This window comes from Vicia villosa, unplaced genomic scaffold (genome assembly GCF_029867415.1).
Source record: "Vicia villosa cultivar HV-30 ecotype Madison, WI unplaced genomic scaffold, Vvil1.0 ctg.001941F_1_1, whole genome shotgun sequence".
Classification (NCBI taxonomy): Eukaryota; Viridiplantae; Streptophyta; class Magnoliopsida; order Fabales; family Fabaceae; genus Vicia; species Vicia villosa.
This window is the reverse complement of record NW_026705784.1, coordinates 76004-95251: the sequence shown is the minus strand read 5'-3', so window position 1 is coordinate 95251 and position 19248 is coordinate 76004. Positions and strand designations below refer to the sequence as shown.

General features: G+C 31.2%; 3 protein-coding genes across 3 annotated transcripts; 2 read left to right on the top strand and 1 right to left on the bottom strand.

Annotated features, from left to right (window-relative positions):
* The first annotated feature begins 5947 nt into the window (after nt 1–5947).
* On the top strand, nt 5948–6826 carry LOC131637192 (protein yippee-like At3g08990). Its single transcript, XM_058907776.1, has 4 exons — nt 5948–6043; nt 6434–6477; nt 6578–6686; nt 6767–6826. The coding sequence occupies exons 1-4, from the start codon at nt 5948–5950 to the stop codon at nt 6824–6826; spliced, it is 309 nt and encodes a 102-aa protein (XP_058763759.1).
* Nucleotides 6827–14744: 7918 nt separating this feature from the next.
* Nucleotides 14745–15918, bottom strand: LOC131637199 (uncharacterized). The gene is made up of 3 exons (XM_058907787.1): nt 15876–15918; nt 15146–15472; nt 14745–15010 (listed from the first exon to the last, which is right to left on the bottom strand). The coding sequence occupies exons 1-3, from the start codon at nt 15916–15918 to the stop codon at nt 14745–14747; spliced, it is 636 nt and encodes a 211-aa protein (XP_058763770.1).
* Nucleotides 15919–16415: 497 nt separating this feature from the next.
* On the top strand, nt 16416–18184 carry LOC131637191 (protein yippee-like At3g08990). Its single transcript, XM_058907775.1, has 6 exons — nt 16416–16508; nt 16643–16744; nt 17377–17420; nt 17632–17740; nt 17822–17877; nt 18015–18184. The coding sequence occupies exons 2-6, from the start codon at nt 16649–16651 to the stop codon at nt 18076–18078; spliced, it is 369 nt and encodes a 122-aa protein (XP_058763758.1). The 5' UTR covers nt 16416–16508; nt 16643–16648; the 3' UTR covers nt 18079–18184.
* The last annotated feature ends 1064 nt before the right edge of the window (nt 18185–19248 follow it).

The following is a 19248-nucleotide window of genomic DNA, read 5'->3' as shown; positions in this document are numbered from 1 at the left end:
TACAAATTGAGAATTTGGACAATGGAATATTTGTACATCAGGAAGGTTATATAGAAAAGTATTGAAAACTTTTATATGGACAAATCTCATTTGTTGTCTATTCCAATGATTGTTATATCATTAGAAGTAGAGAAAGATCCTTTCAGGCCTCAAAAAAATGATTATAAAAATTACTTGGTCCTGAAGTACCATATCTTAGTGCACTTGGAGCACTAATGTACCTTGCTTATTATACACATCTCGATATATCGTTTGTGGTCAATCTATTACCAAGATAAAATTATTCGCCTACACGAAGACATTTGAACGGAGTCAAACATATACTTCATTATCTTAGAGATGCTGGATTCTCACAATAGTAGATCAGAAACAGGTTATTTGTTTACATGTGATGGTACAACCATTTCATTGAGATCTATGAAATAACTCATGGCAACAACTTCATCAAATCCTGCATAACTATTATCACTACATGAAGTCACTTCCAAGAAGAAATTTTAAGCAACTACTACAAATAATATCGTCTCACATGTAAATGTCTGCATGAGGGGGAGAAATACATATGTTTTGCACTCTTTTTTCCTTCACCATGGTTTTTTCCCATTGGGTTTTCCTTGTAAGGTTTTAACGAGACAATTCACATTCAAAGGATATTGTACTCTTTTTCCTTCACTCGAATTTTTTCCACCGGGTTTTTTTCTAGTAAGGTTTTAACGAGGCATATCCTCAATGGACATCCAATGGGGAGTGTTATGAATGAAGATAAAAGTGGATGTCCATCCTTATTCTTATTTTTAATCTTCATATTCCCCATTAATATATGTGACTTTCCATCTCACTTGGATCCTATAAATAAGACCCACATTGTGATGTAAATGATATTTTTTGGAAGAAGATAATACAATATCAGTTTCTCCATTCTCTTCCTCTCTTTGATCTCTCTATTGTTTTAGTTAGTTTTATAACAAAATCTAAGTTAAACTATTATAATAAGGAAGTAAAATATATGAATAAAATTATAATAATTTACAAAAAAAAATCACAAATTTCACTCAAAACAAATTAATGAATACATATTGCCATTTAATCAAACAATTGGAAGATAATTAATGACATCGAAAGCAAATGCATAGCAGAATATTGGATTCGTATGATACATTTGGTGGTAACCAACGAAAATAAATGGAGTGACGACATTAAAGTAGTATCAAATGGTTTCGACAGAGATGCAATCAATTAGTGATTAAAAATGATTTTGGTGGTTTCACATATTTGTATTTGGTTTGATCCAACTGGAAACGAGTCCTCACAGCTGTGAAGTTTTATTATGATGCTTGGGTAACTTGCTCAAGTACGACACCTTTAACTTCTTAATCACAAACAACTTTACAACTTATATTTTCTTAATTTCAGGAGACTAACAAACACTTCTAAGCCTTCCGAAACCTAAAAAACACTCAATCTATCTTAAATATATTAAAAGACTAGAAAAAATTTATAAAATGAATATGATTTGTCAGTGTGTATGATATTAATTTTACATACACACATAAAGACGCGTTCATTTATCTATAAAGACTGGTCACTAGAATATGCGTGTTATAATTCAATTGAGTTTGCCATCAAATACCATAATAAACTTACAATTTCTGTTTTTTCTCTCGGTAATCATTCATCTCCACAAAATCCTTTTTCCTCATTCACATCAACATTATCATCATTCTTTATTTTCACTAGTTTTTTCTTTTCTTTGGTGTTTCAGATACACTACATGCTTTTCTAAATACTATTTCTCAGTTTGTTGTGTGGATTTTTGTAGAGAATTTAAAGAGAGATATGGGAAGACTTTTCTTGATCGATCTTGAAGGAGATTTCTACCGCTGCAAGCATTGTCAGACACCTTTTGCCCTTGCTGAGCATCTCATTTCAACGGTTGTTCATTTTCTTTCCTCAAACTTAAATTCATTATAGTTCTCATTTTTTTCAAAATCATAGTCTGCTGCGGACAATCTAACCCTTGTTTTCTCTTAGACTTTCCATTGCCCTTATGGACGGGCTTATCGTTTTGATAAAGTGTAAGTTTTCTTTGACACTCTCACTTCACTTCTATTGCTATGTACGTTGATTCCTTCAAATGACATCTTGTAATCCATATTATGACAGTGTGAATGTTTCATTCGGAGAGAGAGAAGAAGAGATGCTTATCCCTGGATTGCTTTCTACTATGATCGACATATACTGCGTTAAATGCGGGTCTATTCTTGGATTGAAATATGTAAGGCCGGACGATTCTTGAATCTCGTGATTTTTTGTTTATTTGTTTCCCCTTAATTTTATATTTTATTTTGTTTTAGGGGTCCACTCACGGAGAGAATCAAAGGTACATGCTTGTCATTGCAAGGTAATAAATTAATTAAAAATATGTTTAAGCATAATCGGTAGGTTTTACTTTATCTTTCTTGTCGCTCGAGTTATTAATATGGTTGGAATGTAGGAAATTATTTTATTTTTGTAAAATTCTCCGACATAGCATATTTATAGTGCATTTTGATTACATGTGTTTTGTATATTACATAGGGTAAAGATGTTGGGTCCTGGTGAAGACCCGGGAATTCCTCCTCTTGAAGATGCTTGATTTATTTATTTGAGGATCATTTCCATTTTTATAAATACATTCTTGATGCTTTATCATTCATTGAACTTTAAGAATTAGTAAGTACAGTTAGTAACTTGAATTGTAATCATCATTGGTTTTTGGATGTTGTGACTATTGACTGTGTCACCTAGCTTTCTTCAATTTTTGTAAGGGAATAATAGCGAACTAAGGTGTAAAATTGATTCCATCAGTTCTGTCAAAATATTTTTGTAGAGATATAAAATTGATTTGGGAGTTGATGTGAAGGAATAGAAAAATGAGTGAGGCATAAAAATTGAGAGTTCAGTTCACACACTCAACAAAATTACAAACATTGTTGTTTTAAAAAAATAATTGTGTTAGCGTGAATTGAGGCATTTATTTTTATTAATGATTTTTATTCAATGCGTCATAATGGTGCCTAACAGGTAGACATTAATATAAATTTATGCATTTTTAAATTTAAAAAGTGTATTGGTTGTGTTTAGGGCAGGACCAAAATTTTAGTCTCACACCCTCATCTATGTTCGTCTAACACCGTCCCTTTTTGTTATAAATTTTGTGCGGCGGATCTAAATGAGACGGGCATGCCCGTTTTACAGCTTGAAAACAATATCTCTTTTAAAGTAGTGCTATTTAGTATGAAAGAAATTGAAGAAGAAAGGCAAGAACAGGACCGACCCAATCAATACAGAGGTTCCGTTCTAATTTTAAAAATGAGCCCAAAAATATAAATTCAATTATAATAATTAAAAATGACACATAAAAAATACAATTATGTATTAGTCAATAATATATTTAATTATAATTATTTTGAGTTTTGATCTATCTCAATTTTTGTATGTACTGAATTTTTATCATGATATATTTTTTTATTTATTGTATTTTTATTATAACATTTTATTTATTTCGATTAATATTTATGAAAAAAAATTGAATCTTTCAAAAATTTGAGGCCTTCTGAAATATGGGGCCCTGTGCTGTAGCACTTCCCGCACATGCACAAGGCCGGCCCTGTGCAAGAATGTACGGATGATATTATTTTAGAGTAAAATTTTTAATTTATTTTAAATTTAATTTCCTATTTAATTGGGATCATGGGAATGGTGGTGATAATAAATGGTTGAAATTATTCTTACCTTTCTTATTTTCACATTTTCTTAACTATAAGCATTTTTCTTTGTAGTTATAGTCTCAAGTACATTAAAGAAGTGTATAGATTTATTTCTTCTTTTTATTTCAGTATCAATACATTATGTATTGTAATTATAATTTTTAATAGGTGAACATTTTATTTTACAAGATGGTATCACAAAACTTCCGATCTTCGAAACTCGCTTCTGTATAAATTTACTTGAAGTCGTCAGTAAATTCCCACCCTTCTTTTATTAAGGATTAAAGTTAATTTTTTCAATAACATTTTTCAGATTGTAATTATTTAACATCTTTGTTCTATTTCTAGCCATCTTTTAACCTTTATCACTATCAATTATCATTTCACCCACTAAGATATTAACTTTTTCCAACAAATAACCACACTACGTGTTAATGTAGGGAAATTTCTTTGTAGACCCTCTATGGGGAGAATTCCTGCTGAAAACTCAAAAATACCCTTACTTCGGAGATGCATCTCCGAAGTATTTTTTTCCAGATTTTCCCAAAATTCGGAGATGCATCTCCGAAAACACCCATTTTGTGGTGTTTTCGGAGATGCATCTGCGAAAGCACTGAAAATTAAAATAAACGTTGTATTTTAACTGTTAGGTATTTTTTCGGAGATGCATCTCCGAAAAAATCTGTTCATATACAATTTTCCCTCCTTCATTATTTCATCATTTTCATCACAAACCCTCTCCAAAACCTCCATCATTCTCAATCAATTTTTCGTCTCAAAATCAAATTTCAAACGGTTGATCATACTAAATGGAGCATAGAAAGTTACAATTTGAGGTAAACATCATTCATTTTATCTCCTATTCCACTACATTGTTGTTGATTTAGGAGACTGAAAACTGCGTCAGTTCGAAAGTACATTTCCGAAATAAATCACCTAACAAATTTAGAAAATGTACTTCCGAAATAAGGTTTGGCAGAAATAAAGAAAATATTTTTAACAGCTATAGTATATTTTTGCATATGTTAGCTATGGTGCATCCGGACAACATTGTCGCCGATGACTTAGAAGTTCCGGAAGAGGTCAACGTTGATAAAGAGCCGGTTAACGATGTTAAAACCTTGATCGTTGCGGGAGATGTTCGACAACAATTTACAAATGATATGAGCTTCTCTTGTCGTGAACAATTGTTTTATTGGGTTCGAAGTGAAGCTAGTAGACTTGGATTTGGCATTGTTATATTAAGGTCCGACAATGGAAGTAGTAGACGGAAAGCTTTTGTCGTCTTGAATTGCGAGAGGGGTGGGAAGTATGTACCAACAAACCGGATGTTAAAACACGAAGACACGAGATTGAGAAAGTGTGGGTGTCCGTTTAAGTTGCGTGTGACTCGTAGGATTGATGATTTGTGGCGTTTTAGCGTCATTTGTGGAGTTCTTAATCATGCCTTGGAAACCAAGCTACACGGGCATCCAATTGCGTGTCGGTTCTCCCGCGAAGAGAAGAATGTTATTTCGGACTTATCGACAATCAAAGTGGCGCCGAGAAACATACTTGTCGATTTGAAGCGAAAAAAACCGGATAGTGTTTTAAATATCAAGCAAGTATACAATGAACGGCACAATCTTAAAGTCTTGAAAATGGGCACGAGGTCGGAAATGCAAAAACTTTTGAAACTTTTGGGCGATAACCAATACGTTTCAAGCTTCCGAACGTGTGAGAACAAAGTTACAGTGCGTGAAATATTTTAGAATCATCCCGAAAGTATCAAGTTGTTCAACACATTTCCAACCGTTCTTGTAATGGATTCGACGTACAAGACCAACAAGTATTTTTTCGATCTGGCAGTTAAATAAATAAAAAAAAACTTCCAAAATTAAATTTGTTTCACGTTGCGACATGTGTTACGTATGCAAATTCACAATCACAAAGTGTCACAAATCCCACAGCCAAACTGCACTTTGTATTTGCATCAACAAACTTCCATTTTCTACTTTCTCTCGGTAATCAATCATCTTCATCAACTTTTTTTCTCATTCACATTCACATTATTGATCATTATTCTTCCTTACATTGCATGTTTTGTAAATGGTATTTTTAATTTACAAAATTGATTATGTGTAGTTGATTATATCTGGTTCTCTTGTTTTTCTCAATCTTGTTTTGTGGCTTTGGATTTGTAGTGAATTTAAAGAGACATGGGAAGACTTTTCCTGATCGATCTTGAAGGAGACTTCTATAGCTGCAAGCATTGCAAGACATGTTTTGCCCTCGTTGATGATATCATTTCAAAGGTTTTTAATTTTCCTTCCTTCAAACTTTAATTTAATGTATGTATTTAGATATAGAAGGATGCTATTCCATTAATTATATTTGCTTTTGAGTAATAATTTGCCACCGAGTTCCGTCATGTGCGAACGTGTTAGTCAACGAAGCACAGACTCCAACACAAACATACCGACACAGAACACGACACAGACACTCTTACATCAATAATCTTAATAACATAGGACACCGACACCACAACATAGATGATAATATATGAATTTCATTTATCCCTTTATTATTAAAAGTGTTAAAAATATCCTAATCAAAATAGACTATATGCATCTGAATCCTTAGTCTCACAATACATTTTTGCAAAATCAGAACCTGCTGACAATCTAACCCTTGTTTTCTCTTAGTCTTTCCATTGCAGGTATGGGAAAGCTTATCTTTTTGATAAAGTGTAAGTTTTCTTTCACTCTCTCATTTTCAAATTAACACAAGCATTATTAGAAGCCTTTTAATTCCTTCAAATAACATCTTGCTAATCTATATTATGACAATGTAAATGTCACGGTCGGAGAGAAAGAAGACCGGATAATGTTAACGGGAATGCATACTGTCGTCGACTTATTCTGTGTTACATGTGGGTCCATTGTTGGATGGAAATATGTAAGGCCAGCCAGGTTTTGAATCTCATAATTTTTTTATTCATCTGTTTACCTATAATTTTATATTTTATATTGTTTTAGGAGGCTGCTTACGAGAAGTCTCAGAAGTACAAAAAAGGAAAATTTATCCTTGAAAGGTAATCAATTAATCAACTATGTTAAGGTGTAATCCGTAGCTTTTACTTTATCTTTCTCTCATAGTTACTAGATATCATATCACAATTACAACCATTATTTGACATTATGTTGTACTAAAAAGCATACATATCATCGAAAAATAGTGATTTGTTTCGATTATGAGTATGAATCATTCATTATTCTGCATTTTGATTGCATGTGATTTATATTCATAGGTATAAGGTGTTGGGGGCTGATGGATCCGAATACATACCTCCTCTAGAAGATGCTAAAGATGCTTGATTTACTTCAAGATCATTTCTGTTTTGAATTGTTAATTTTTTATGATTCATTATATTAAAATCTAGTAGTTCCAAAAATAGGTACTTTACAAATTTGTTATATATAAGTTAATGCATAAATATAACACAATTGTTTTGTGGCTTCGATGTTAAAAGGCTTTTTCATTTTCATTGAGAAATTGGGTTCAATTTCCAGAAGAACCAAAATTGCATTTAAGTCTGTAAATATATAAGTCAATGCATATATATAACTCAATTTTTCTTTTCATTTTTCCATATGTGTGGAAAAAATTAGTATTCTTATTTCCAAAAAGATTCCAATTTAAATTTGCTTTCTCGTTCCAAAACACTTCTTACAAGTTGAGAGCTACGTGTAGATTAGCCCGAGCCTTCTTTTCTTTCTCTTGCATAACATCAGAAAGACCATGAATCTCTATGTCAGACTGTATTTCTTTATGAATCTTTTTAGCTTCAAGAACTTTCGTCTTCACATTGCCAAAATTACTTTTGTTCCATTCTTTAAGTCTAACTTTTAGAACTTTAAGTATTGGAGATATCAAGATCATGCAAAGACCACATTTTGAAAAATTTGAATTGTGAAATGAATTTGAAAATATGTAACTACTTGTTTACGTAACTGGTGGAGTAATTGAAAGTTCAAAGACAGAATGATGGTCCAAGTAGTAGTCATAAAGCCATCAATTTATGAAGTTTTTAAAATTGATGCCTAAAACCATTTTTTCAAAAGTTTTATTTTATTTTCTAATTTTTTTTATTTTTTATTTTAAAACTAGTCATAAAGACAGATATGATGGTCCAAGTAGAAGTAGTCATAAAGCCATCAATTTATGAAGTTTTTAAAAATTGATGCCTAAAACCATTTTTTCAAAAGTTTAATTTAATTTTCTAAAAATTTTTTAATTTTTTTTTAAAACTAGTCATAATGACAGATATGATGGTCCAAGTAGAAGTAGTCATAAAGCCATCAATTTATGAAGTTTTAAAAAATTGATACCTAAAATAATTTTTTTCAACAGTTTTATTTTATTTTCTTAAAAATATTTAAAAAATAAATTAATTTTTTTTTTGAAAATTTAATTTTCATTAAAAAATTCATCTTTTGGAAAAAGATATTTTCTTAAACAATACTTTGTTTTGAAGTTATACTTTTTTGAAGGAATTGAAAAAAATTAAAATTTGATATTTTAAACAAACTTAAAAAAAAGAAGGCTTTAAGTCTTCTTACTCAAACTTACTAAAAAATAATTATATTAGAGACTTAAAAATAAAGTGTCAAATAAGGGACTTAATTATTTAGATTTTGTCATGTAGATTTTTTTACACCAATATTAGTAGAGGATATAATAATATTTTTAAGAAAAAAATTAAAGTTTGTGCACTTAAATAAAAACAAGACTTTATCTATAAAATATATTGAGAGAATTAAATTATTCAATTTATTAAAATATCATTATAGAAGTTTAAAAACTTAAAATCTAAGTTAAACTATTATAATAAAGAAGTAAAATATTATAATAATTTACAAAAAAAATGTCACAAATTTCACTCAAAACAGAATAATGAATACATATTGCCATTTAATCAAACTATTGGAAGATAATTAATGGCATCAAAAGCAAATACATATCGGAATATTGGATTCGTATGATACATTTGGCGGTAACCAACGAAAATAAACGAAGTGACGACATTAAAGTAGTATCAAATGATTTCGATGGAGATGCAATCAATTAGTGATTAAAAATGATTTTGGTGGTTTCACATATTTGAATTTGGTTTGATCCAACTGGAAACGAGTCCTCATAGTTGTGAAGCTTTATTATGATGCTTGGGTAACTTGCTCAAGTACGACACCTTTAACTTCTTAATGACAAATAACTTTACAACTTATATTTTCTTGATTTTTGGAGACTAACAAACACTTCTAAGCCTTCCGAGACCTAAAAAACACTCATCTATCTTAAATATATTAAAAGACTAGAAAAAATTTATAAAATGAATATGATTTGTTAGTGTGTATGGTGTTAATTTTACTTACACACATAAAAACGCGTTCACTTATCTATAAAGATTGGTCACTAGAATATGTGTGTTGTAATTCAATCGAGTTTGCCATCAAATATCGAAATAAACTTACAATTTCTGTTTTTTCTCTCGGTAATCATTCATCTCCACCAAATCCTTTTTCCTCATTCACATCAACATTATCATCATTCTTTATTTTCACTAGTTTTTTTCTTTTCTTTGGTGCTTCAGATACACTACATGCTTTTCTAAATACTATTTCTCAATTTTTTATGTGGATTTCTGTAGAGAATTTAAAGAGAGATATGGGACGACTTTTCTTGATCGATCTTGAAGGAGATTTCTACCGCTGCAAGCATTGTCAGACACCTTTTGCCCTTGTTGAGCATCTCATTTCAACGGTTGTTCATTTTCTTTCCTCAAACTTAAATTCATTATAGTTCTCGTTTTTTTCAAAATCATAGCCTGCTGCTGACAATTTAACCCGTGTTTTCTCTTAGACTTTCCATTGCCCTTATGGACGGGCTTATCATTTTGATAAAGTGTAAGTTTTCTTTGACACTCTCACTTCACTTCTATTGCTATGTACGTTGATTCCTTCAAATGACATCTTGTAATCCATATTATGACAGTGTGAATGTTTCATTTGGAGAGAGAGAAGAAGAGATGCTTATCCCTGGATTGCTTTCTACTATGATCGACATATACTGCGTTAAATGCGGGTCCATTCTTGGATTGAAATATGTAAGGCCGGACTATTCTTGAATCTCATAATTTTTTGTTTATTTGTTTCCCTTTAATTTTATATTTTGTTTTGTTTTAGGGGTCCGCTCACGGAGAGAATCAAAGATACATGCTTGTCATTGCAAGGTAATAAATTAATTAAGAATATTTTTAAGCATAATCTATAGGTTTTATTTTATCTTTCTTATCGCTCAAGTTATTTATATGGCTGGAATGTAGGAAATTATTATTTTTTTAAATTCCGCGACATAACATAGTTATGGTTCATTTTGATTACATGTGTTTTGTATATTACATAGGGTAAAGATGTTGGGTCCTGGGGAAGACCCGGGCATGCCTCCTGTTGAAGATGCTTGATTTATGTACTTGAGGATCATTTCCCTTTTTATAAATACATTCTTGATACTTTATCATTCATTGAACTTTAAGAGTTAGTAAGTACAGTTAGTAACTTGAATTGTAATCGGCATTGGTTTTTGGATGTTGTGACTATTGACTGTGTCACCTAGGTTTCTTCAATTTTTGTAAGGGAATAATAACGAACTAAGGTGTAAAATTGATTCCATCTGTAATGACAGAATATTTTTGTAAAGATATAAAATTGATTTGGATTGGTGTGGAGAATTAGAAAAAAGAATGATAGAAAAATTGAGAATTCAATTCACACGCTCAACAAAGTTACAAACATTGTTAGTTTTAAAAAACATATTATTTTAAATTGAGGCATTTTAGTTAATGATTTTTCATTCAATGTGTCATTTTCCTTTTTAAATTAACTAACATGAGAAAACACATCTCTATTTTTTTATATTCGAATCTCAATTGTATTATTAAAAGTGATAATTGTTTAAAATAATATACTCCATCCGTTTAGACAGAAAATTTTAGTAGAGATATAAAATTGATTTGGGGTTGACGTGGAGAAATAGAAAAATAGAGTGACATAAAAATTCAAAGTTCAGTTCACACACTCATGCAAAATTACAAGCATTGTTAGTTTAGTAAAATAATTGTGTTAGCTTGAATTGAGACATTATTATTATTAATGATTTTCATTTAATGTGTCATAACGGGGCCTAACGGGCCGACATGTTGGCCATTTCATGTTTTACTAACAGTGGGCTAGACAAAGAGTTTAGTCTCGTAGTAGGAAAATTTTACTTTGTACCCTTACAATTATACATATATCCCTACACGATAAAATTTTGGACCAAAATACCCTTATATAAATAGTTTATATTTTAAAAAATTTCACTTTTTCCTCACATTTAAGAAAAGTTTCCGGAACACCCAAGAATAGTTTCCATTTGAGTTTGGAGTGTAGGGGTATGGACGGTTATTACCTTCTTTAAATTTAAATTTTTAAATAGTCTCCATTTTTAAATTTAAATTTTTAAAAATAGAGTGAAAAATGGAGACTATTTAAATTTTTAAGTAGTCTCCATTTTTCACTCCAAACTCAAATGAGGATGGAAAAGTAAAACTCAAATCTAACTCAAATGGGTTCGAGTTGGATTCAGATATCCCCACCCCGCCACCTTCTACTTTGTGAAATCAATTTTTTTAATAAAATACTCATTTCTTTCAAAATTAAATTATATTATATATAATAAAATAAAATAATTTCCAATAAATACGTTTTAAATATTTTAAATAATAAATACAAATCAAAATATCAAAACATTGGCCACATATTTAATATTCTAAGTTATCAAAAATAAATAATAATATACACAATGAAATAAACGGGTCGACCCGTCCCCATATATTATAATCGAGAAAAACTCAAACCTGAACCCAAACCAAGTCAAAACGGGTTTTTCCCGTCAACTTCGGGACGGATTCAGGTGGGTACACGCGAATACGCGTTTTGCTACCATGCCTCATACCCTTTAATGTGCCATTTTTCTGCGCACTTTGACGGGCACAGACATTAATATAAATTTATGCATTTTTAGACTTAAAAAATGTGGTGCTTATGTTAGGGGCAGAACCAAAGTTTTAGTCTCACACCCTTAACTAAACGAGACACGGATATGCCCATTTTTCAATTTGAAAACAATATCTCTATTTCATTTTATACTTTATTCTTGATTTATTATGAATTTGATATTTATAAAAGATAATTTTTTAAATATTATACCGTAAATAGTACTTTGTAGTTAGAGTCTCAAGTCCATTAAAAAAGTGTATAGATTTTTTTTTCTTTTTATTTCAGTATCAATACATTCTGCATTATAATTACAATTTTTAACAGGTCAATATTTTGTTTTACGACATGGTATCATAAAACTCCCGATCTTTGGAACTCGTTTCCGTATATATTTACTCGAAGTCGTCAGTAATTTTTCACCCTTCTTTTATTTAGGATTAAAGTTAATTTTTTAAATAACACTTTTCAAATTGTCGTTGTTTAACGTCTTTGTTCTATTTAATCATCGTTTAACATTTCTCATTATCAATTATCATTTAATCCACTAAGATATTGTTTTTTCCAACAAATGACCATACCACGTGTTATTGTAGTCACCTCTATTTTTGGTGATCCATTCGCCAATTTTCTCTCCCGACCCTACTCGTTCTGTTTATGTTGTCAAAATTGAATTTCCACACATTTTTTGTTTTTTTTTACTACGATACATTTTTACTATATTATTTGTTCAACACATGTTATCTAGTTAACGAAAGAAGTTATAAATTATGGTATATCTTCAATAATTATTGGTAAGAGTTCTCTCGATATATTAATCTTTGTGGTAATATTACTATCCTTCCATACTTCGCCTTTGATTCACCTATTAATCTTTGCACTCTTGATTTATTAACCTTCAATTCATTTGATTCCACATTACTATTCTTATATACTTCACTTTTAAGTATTCTTTATATCATTGTTGATGAGGGTATAATGTTCGTGTTCTTTGCACTAGAAATATTGACTTACAACTTTCATTCAAGTTACAATTTTTACTTCATGTTTCTGCACTTTTCAACAATTTAATTTTCATCAATAAACTTATTCGTGATCAGAATTCTAAAGTTACACTTTTTTACTTCTTATTGTGTTCATTTTAGAGCCTTAACACCGGGGAGACAATTGGAATTTTCAATAAAAAATAAGGGTTAAACTACTTCTCTAAGGAGATAAGTGGTCCAAAATTATTGTCCTTTTATCTCTCTAGTCCAAGTCATTCTCTTTTTGCTTCCCAAATTTTACTTCACTATAATTATAAGTGTCTTGGATATCCTCCATTTTATATAATTAATTACACATTTTCTTCTTTGTTGTCCCTTTTAAGTAGGATTGTAAATTAGAAAACCAAACTCTAAGATCACCTTCTCGTTTTGGAGTATTTGCACAAAGTCTTCTTTCTTTAGTTTTTTTGTAATCTTAACTCATCTAACCTGTACATTAAATTATCAAAAAAATTCATATTTTCATATTGTAGTACTTGGTTAGGTTTTCAACCCCAGTCCTTGAATTTTAAATTCTTGTTCGAAAAGCATTTTAACACTTGGAAACCATATATGAAGATTTACTTCAATTTCATTTGAAATCTTTAATTTTTTAGTTTAGTGTGTTCTAAAGGGAGTTCACTACTAAAACGTGTGGTAGAAAACAAAAATTTCCCTTAGATTAATCCTTATGAATGAGCATGATCAGTTATAGAATGGTTACCTGTTAAGGTGATTAATCTTTGATGCATAATTGGGAACAATCTTGAGCCTCAATGAATAACAACATCTGTATTTAGTCCACACTAATAGAGTGCCTTCAAACTCAGTTCCAAAATGTGGACTTAGACCCTTTAATTATGATACTGATGTGATTACATTGGTTGAAGATGTTAATGGATTTGAGTTGGTAGATATTTCTTCTAATACTGATAGGAACTGGAATCATCACAACCTCGTTCTTCTTCATGATATGCATGTTTCTCATTACACATGCTGAGAGAACATTACCATAGCAGTTTTTAGGCCCCGAGCAGAATTAAACTCTTTCAGAACATCAATCAGTTTGCACTTATAGAAGATATAAGAGAGTAACCTTACATAAGGGACACTCTTTTTGTTGTGCTTTTGGGAATCCTTGATTGATTCACAGAGATGATGAAAGATGTAGGCAGAGAGATTCAGGGGTTGTTTGTTGATCAGAAGCCATAGAGAGTGTTTGTGATCCCATGAAATCTGATCCGAAATGCCTTCTTTAGGAATTAGATAGTTGATGATAATCTTCAACAATAGTATAAAAGGAAGATGAAATCAGGACTACGATGCAAACTCATTTAACCTAGCTTAATGCACATGAAATCGGGGCTACGATGCAAACTCATTTAACCTAGCTGATGTAGTTTAAGAAAATACGTCATTCCTTCAAGAGAATATCTCAGTCACACCTTAACATACTTTGCTCCATTAAGCAATATGGTGGAAAACTCATCACCAAAAAATGTAACATCACATGGTTAATAAAAATGCAGGAGAGAGGCTAGAACGTGATTTGTTATGAAAAGAAATCTTCTAATTCTATTTTGAAGTTTTTATTTGAAGGATAACTCAATCCTAATAAAAAATGTAAATATTTTACTGCAACTTTATCATTAATTTTAGGGTTAATTATGCCAGGGGTCCCTACAAAAACGCGACCTTGCACTTTTAGTCCTTGTAAAAAATTTCTTAGAGAAGTGGTCCCTGCAAAAATTAGACGTCGCCATTTATTATCCATCTTGTTAGTTTTCACTAACGGAGGATGACATGGCACGCCATGTGGAGGACAGCTTGACAAATATCTAAAAACGTTTGAAATTGCGGGGGTTTTAAACCTCTTATAAACTAACCCAGAAACCTTATAATATAGCCATGAATATTTTTGCCACAAGATTATCAGCACCAGGCCTAAGAACACCAAAAGTCCCTCTCAGAATCATTAATAACAACGAACTCACATTTCTCATTGCGTATAACACTCCTCTGAAACCATTCAGCTTCGATTCAATTGAAACTCTCTCGTCAAAACGCAATGAAAGTGGTTGAATCCTTGTTTCCGTCAAAGCACGATTCTCTTCTTCCAACCCAACCACTTCTCTTCTACAAACTGATATCGCTCTTACAATATGCATCATATAAAAAATCAAATCACAAAACAAAACAAAAAGTTTTTTTTTTACATTTTGTTCGTGTTAACATGCAAAAATTGGATAGATAATTCGAGAAAAGATTGAATTTTTTCTTGTGGGTATGAATGAAACCTGGCGAGATATTTGAGGGGTGATGTGAATATGAGAATCAAGAGTCGAATTGATGTTAGAAGAAGCAGAGTAATAGTTTTCTATGCCTGAAATGCCAGACTTAAGAACATGACAAGCTTCCCAAAGCTTGGAGCTTTCATCCATGTATTCATCAAGCCATTTGTCACCAACTGGAAGATGAAGTTTTTGAACCAAAAGGGTCAATTGGGTATGCAAAGATCGAAGTAAAGAAAGAGTTCTTTGAAGTAATTGAATAGACCTGAAATTGTTGGTTAAGAAAACTCTTTCTAGATTGTCAATTCCTCTTGATGTTCTTAGATTTGGTGCTGATAAGTTCTGAAACCTTGTAATAACACATGTGTCAAACTTGCTTGCAAGGTGTTTGAGAAAAGTCCAGAACCAATTTTTTTGTTTTTTTTCTGGGTTAGTTTAGAAGAGGTTTAAAACCCCCGCAATTTCAAACGTTTTCAATTATTTGTCAAGCTGCCCTCCACGTGGCGTGCCACGTCAGCCTCCTTTAGTGCAAACTAACGGGAGGGACCAATATTGGGGAAGAAAAATTTTGCGAGGATCATTTGTTGAAGAAAAATTTTAGAGGGACTAAAAACGTATTTAACCCTTAATTTTATAACAAATTTTAAAAATATCTTAGAATACGTATTAAAAATTATATATTTTAAAAAAGTCTCATTTTAATATTTATTTTAGTTGGGTCGACCCACTTCTTACCTATTACGCCCTCTGTTTCACAATGAGTGACCCAACACACCATTTCACAAAGATTAAAAATATATATAAAAATATGAGAGAAAGAGAGAGAATATTATTTTAATTATAATACCCTTATCATGTATTGGAAATGGTGAAATTTTTATTAATTAGAAAGTAGAATCAAAAAAATTATATTAAAAATTGAAATAAATCAATTATTTTGAAAGATCATTTTATTCAAAATGAATCACTTATTATGAGGCGGAAAATAGCCTTGAATCATTGTATTCTATAACGTCTACAATTCCTTAATGACCCTGTCAACAAAAACCAAATGGTTATAAACATTTTATAATAATTTTTTATAAATTGTAATGAAGACTACATTAATATACCACATCATAAATGAATGAGATGACTACGTCATTAAAATAGTTGATGGAGGTATAATCTTACAAAATTAAAACACTAATTTTCAAAATTTGGGCTTCGACCCTCTCTCTAATAGAAAAATAAAAATAAAACATATAGTATTATTGATAGTGGGTGTATTAGGGCACAAGGACATTCGTTGTGTATGCAAAATTCAGTGTCATCAATCGCACACACAAACAGTACTTTGTATTTGCAATTAACAAACTCTCTCTCTCGGTAATCCTTCATCCCCTCAAACACTTATTCCTCGATCACATCACATTTTCACTTACATTGCATACTTTAAAAAAATTTGTTTTTCTTGTTGGTGGATTTCTTTCAAAAAAATTGTTTTTCTTGTTGGGTGGCAGAGAGACATGGGAAGGCTGTTCTTGATTGATCTGGAAGAAAACTTCTATAGTTGCAAGCATTGCCAGACTCATTTTGCCCTTGCTGATGATCTCATTTCCAAGGTTTTTATTTTTCCTTCCTTCAAACTTTACTTTAATAACCTATTTATGTAAGGCTTTTATTGTGATAGTGTCTATAATTGGTTGATCACATTATCACAGTTTTTATGTAATAAATTGTGGTTTTTCACGCTGTAATTTCTTTATGGATGCGACCGTTTCTTAAAACCCTAATCATGTAAACATGTTAGGTTTTTTGAGAAGTGGTATTTCTATAGATGAGTCGTGTGAAACATTTTTAGTGTAAACACTCAGTGACATAGATCATGTATATGACATTGTCATTTCATTTTCTTGTATTTGTAAATTTTCCTTTGTCAATGTCAATACTTATGGATATGGCACAGTCTCTATCATTGTATTCAAAATTCATAAAAGAGTTCATGAATCATGAATTTATTGGCTAAAGTTTTTTGAGTGGCTATTGGCTTATGAATTGTTATGGACGATGTTCTGATTAGAAAAAGTTTTTTGAGTGGCTATTGGCTTATGAATTGTTATGGACGATGTTCTGATTAGAAACTGTTTTCTTAAACTTTGGTTACATTTACTGGACTTGATTGATTCCTGATTGTTCACAATACGTTTTTGCAAAATCCGAACCTGCTGATGATCTATCCCTTGTTTTCTCTCAGTCATTCCAATGCAAGAATGGGAGAGCATATCTTTTTGATAAAGTGTAAGTTTTCTTTCACTCTCTCAAATTCAAATTACCATAAGTATTATTAGGGGCCACTCTATATATAACACAATACTAGCATTGTGTTATATATTTAGCTTGAACATCAGAATAAAAATGTGTGCCAAATATGAAACCATGTTAGTATATTACTTTTTATGCATCTAAATGTATTTCCCTCATAAAATCTTGCTAATCCATATTATGACAGTGTGAATGTCTTGGTCGGAGAGAAAGAAGACCGAATGATGACCACTGGACTGCATAATGTCGTCGACATATTCTGTGTTGCATGCGGGTCTATTGTTGGATGGAAATATGTAAGGATGGACAGTTCTTGATCTCATGATTTCTGATTTATTTGATTATTACCTTTAGTTTTATATTTTATATTGTTTTAGGTGGTTGCTTATGAGAAGCCTCAGAAGTACAAAGAAGGAAAGTTTATCCTTGAAAGGTAAACAAATTTTCCAACATAACATAGCAGTTACTTGCAACCATAATTTGACAGTATGTTGTACTAAACAGCATATCATCGAAAAATAGTGATTTCGTTATTCTGCATTTTGATTGCATGTGCTATATGTTACATAGGGTCAAGGTGTTGGGGCCTGATGGATCTGAATACATACCAGCTCTAGATGTGGAAGATGTTTGATTTACTTCAGGATCATTTCCGTTTTGAATTGTTAATTCTTTATGATTCATTATGAATTTAAAATCATGTATTTCAGGAATATGTACTTTACAAATATGTTATTTTGGAATTGGTTGCAATACAACTTTTATAAGTGGTTACATTTAGTAACTTGAAATTTTAATCAGCATTTTTTTTTTTTTTCAGTGTGTTATTTTCATTGCTATTAAACTATAAGCAGTCATCATCCTACTCTGTCAAATCTTAGCATCATGTCATTCTCCTTAGTTAAAATCTTGGTGATGATGATTCTAAGTAGGAGTAAGATAAGGGAAAAGTTTTCCAAGACTTTAGAGTTTAGATGCATGGGATACCAAACATGTTTTAGAAGATGAAATAAGGTTTTGTTGAACAAGTCAGAGCTTGAGAGAAAGTCGTGAGGCTCTTAAGAATATAGTGGAAATTAGTAAGATCATTTTGAATTTTGTTTCTTTTTTGATGAAAGATGATTTTCATTTGGTAACACACAAACCAACTAATGATTGAATTTCATTTTGGGTTTGTCAATTCTTTGTTGTGATTCGATCAACGATTCTGACATTAATCAAGGTAATAGGCGGTTTGCAAAATCGGAGGATGTGTCGACCAAGGTTTGGAAGATAATTAAAGAACTAGGAGTGAAATGGGATGAAGATGATGAGGTATTTGAAGGCATTATAAGAGAATTAGAAGCCAGAGATCAGAAATTCATAAAGGCTAGGAAGGAGAAACAAATTAGGGTTCCATGAATATAGCAACTTTCAACATCAGAGGGTGTGGCAACTCCATCAAAAGAAGAAGATTAAATCAAATTATTTTAAATGTAAAGGCTGATATGGGTTTCATTCAAGAGTCAAAGGCGCAACAAATGAAGGAAGGTTTGGGTTGTAGCTTGTGGGGATCGAAGGATTACAAATAGTCAGTAAAGGATTCTGATGGCCTATCCGAAGGGATCGTCATAATTTGGAGGAAGGGTGTAATTCTACCTCAATACAACTTCAAAGGAAAAGGCTTATTGGGATTAAATGCAACATGGAAAGGTATTAACTGTTACTTCTTGAACGTTCATTCTCCATGTAATTTATCTGATAAGAGACTGTTATGGGTTGAGTTATTACACTTAAAGAAATATCTGGATCCTGGGGAATGGGT

Bases quoted from the DNA above. Each gene is read 5' to 3' on its own strand.
- LOC131637191 (XM_058907775.1), top strand. From the start codon at position 16,649: ATGGGAAGGCTGTTCTTGATTGATCTGGAAGAAAACTTCTATAGTTGC. The intron at 17,741-17,821 runs GTAAGGATGGAC...ATATTGTTTTAG, and splicing joins CTATTGTTGGATGGAAATAT to GTGGTTGCTTATGAGAAGCC. The intron at 17,878-18,014 runs GTAAACAAATTT...TATGTTACATAG, and splicing joins GGAAAGTTTATCCTTGAAAG to GGTCAAGGTGTTGGGGCCTG.
- LOC131637192 (XM_058907776.1), top strand. From the start codon at position 5,948: ATGGGAAGACTTTTCCTGATCGATCTTGAAGGAGACTTCTATAGCTGC. The intron at 6,478-6,577 runs GTAAGTTTTCTT...ATATTATGACAA, and splicing joins GCTTATCTTTTTGATAAAGT to TGTAAATGTCACGGTCGGAG. The intron at 6,687-6,766 runs GTAAGGCCAGCC...ATATTGTTTTAG, and splicing joins CCATTGTTGGATGGAAATAT to GAGGCTGCTTACGAGAAGTC.
- LOC131637199 (XM_058907787.1), bottom strand. From the start codon at position 15,918: ATGGTGTGTTGGGTCACTCATTGTGAAACAGAGGGCGTAATAG. The intron at 15,473-15,875 runs GTAAGAAGTGGG...AGAACTTATCAG, and splicing joins TGAAACAGAGGGCGTAATAG to CACCAAATCTAAGAACATCA. The intron at 15,011-15,145 runs TTTCATTCATAC...ATATGATGCATA, and splicing joins CCCTCAAATATCTCGCCAGG to TTGTAAGAGCGATATCAGTT.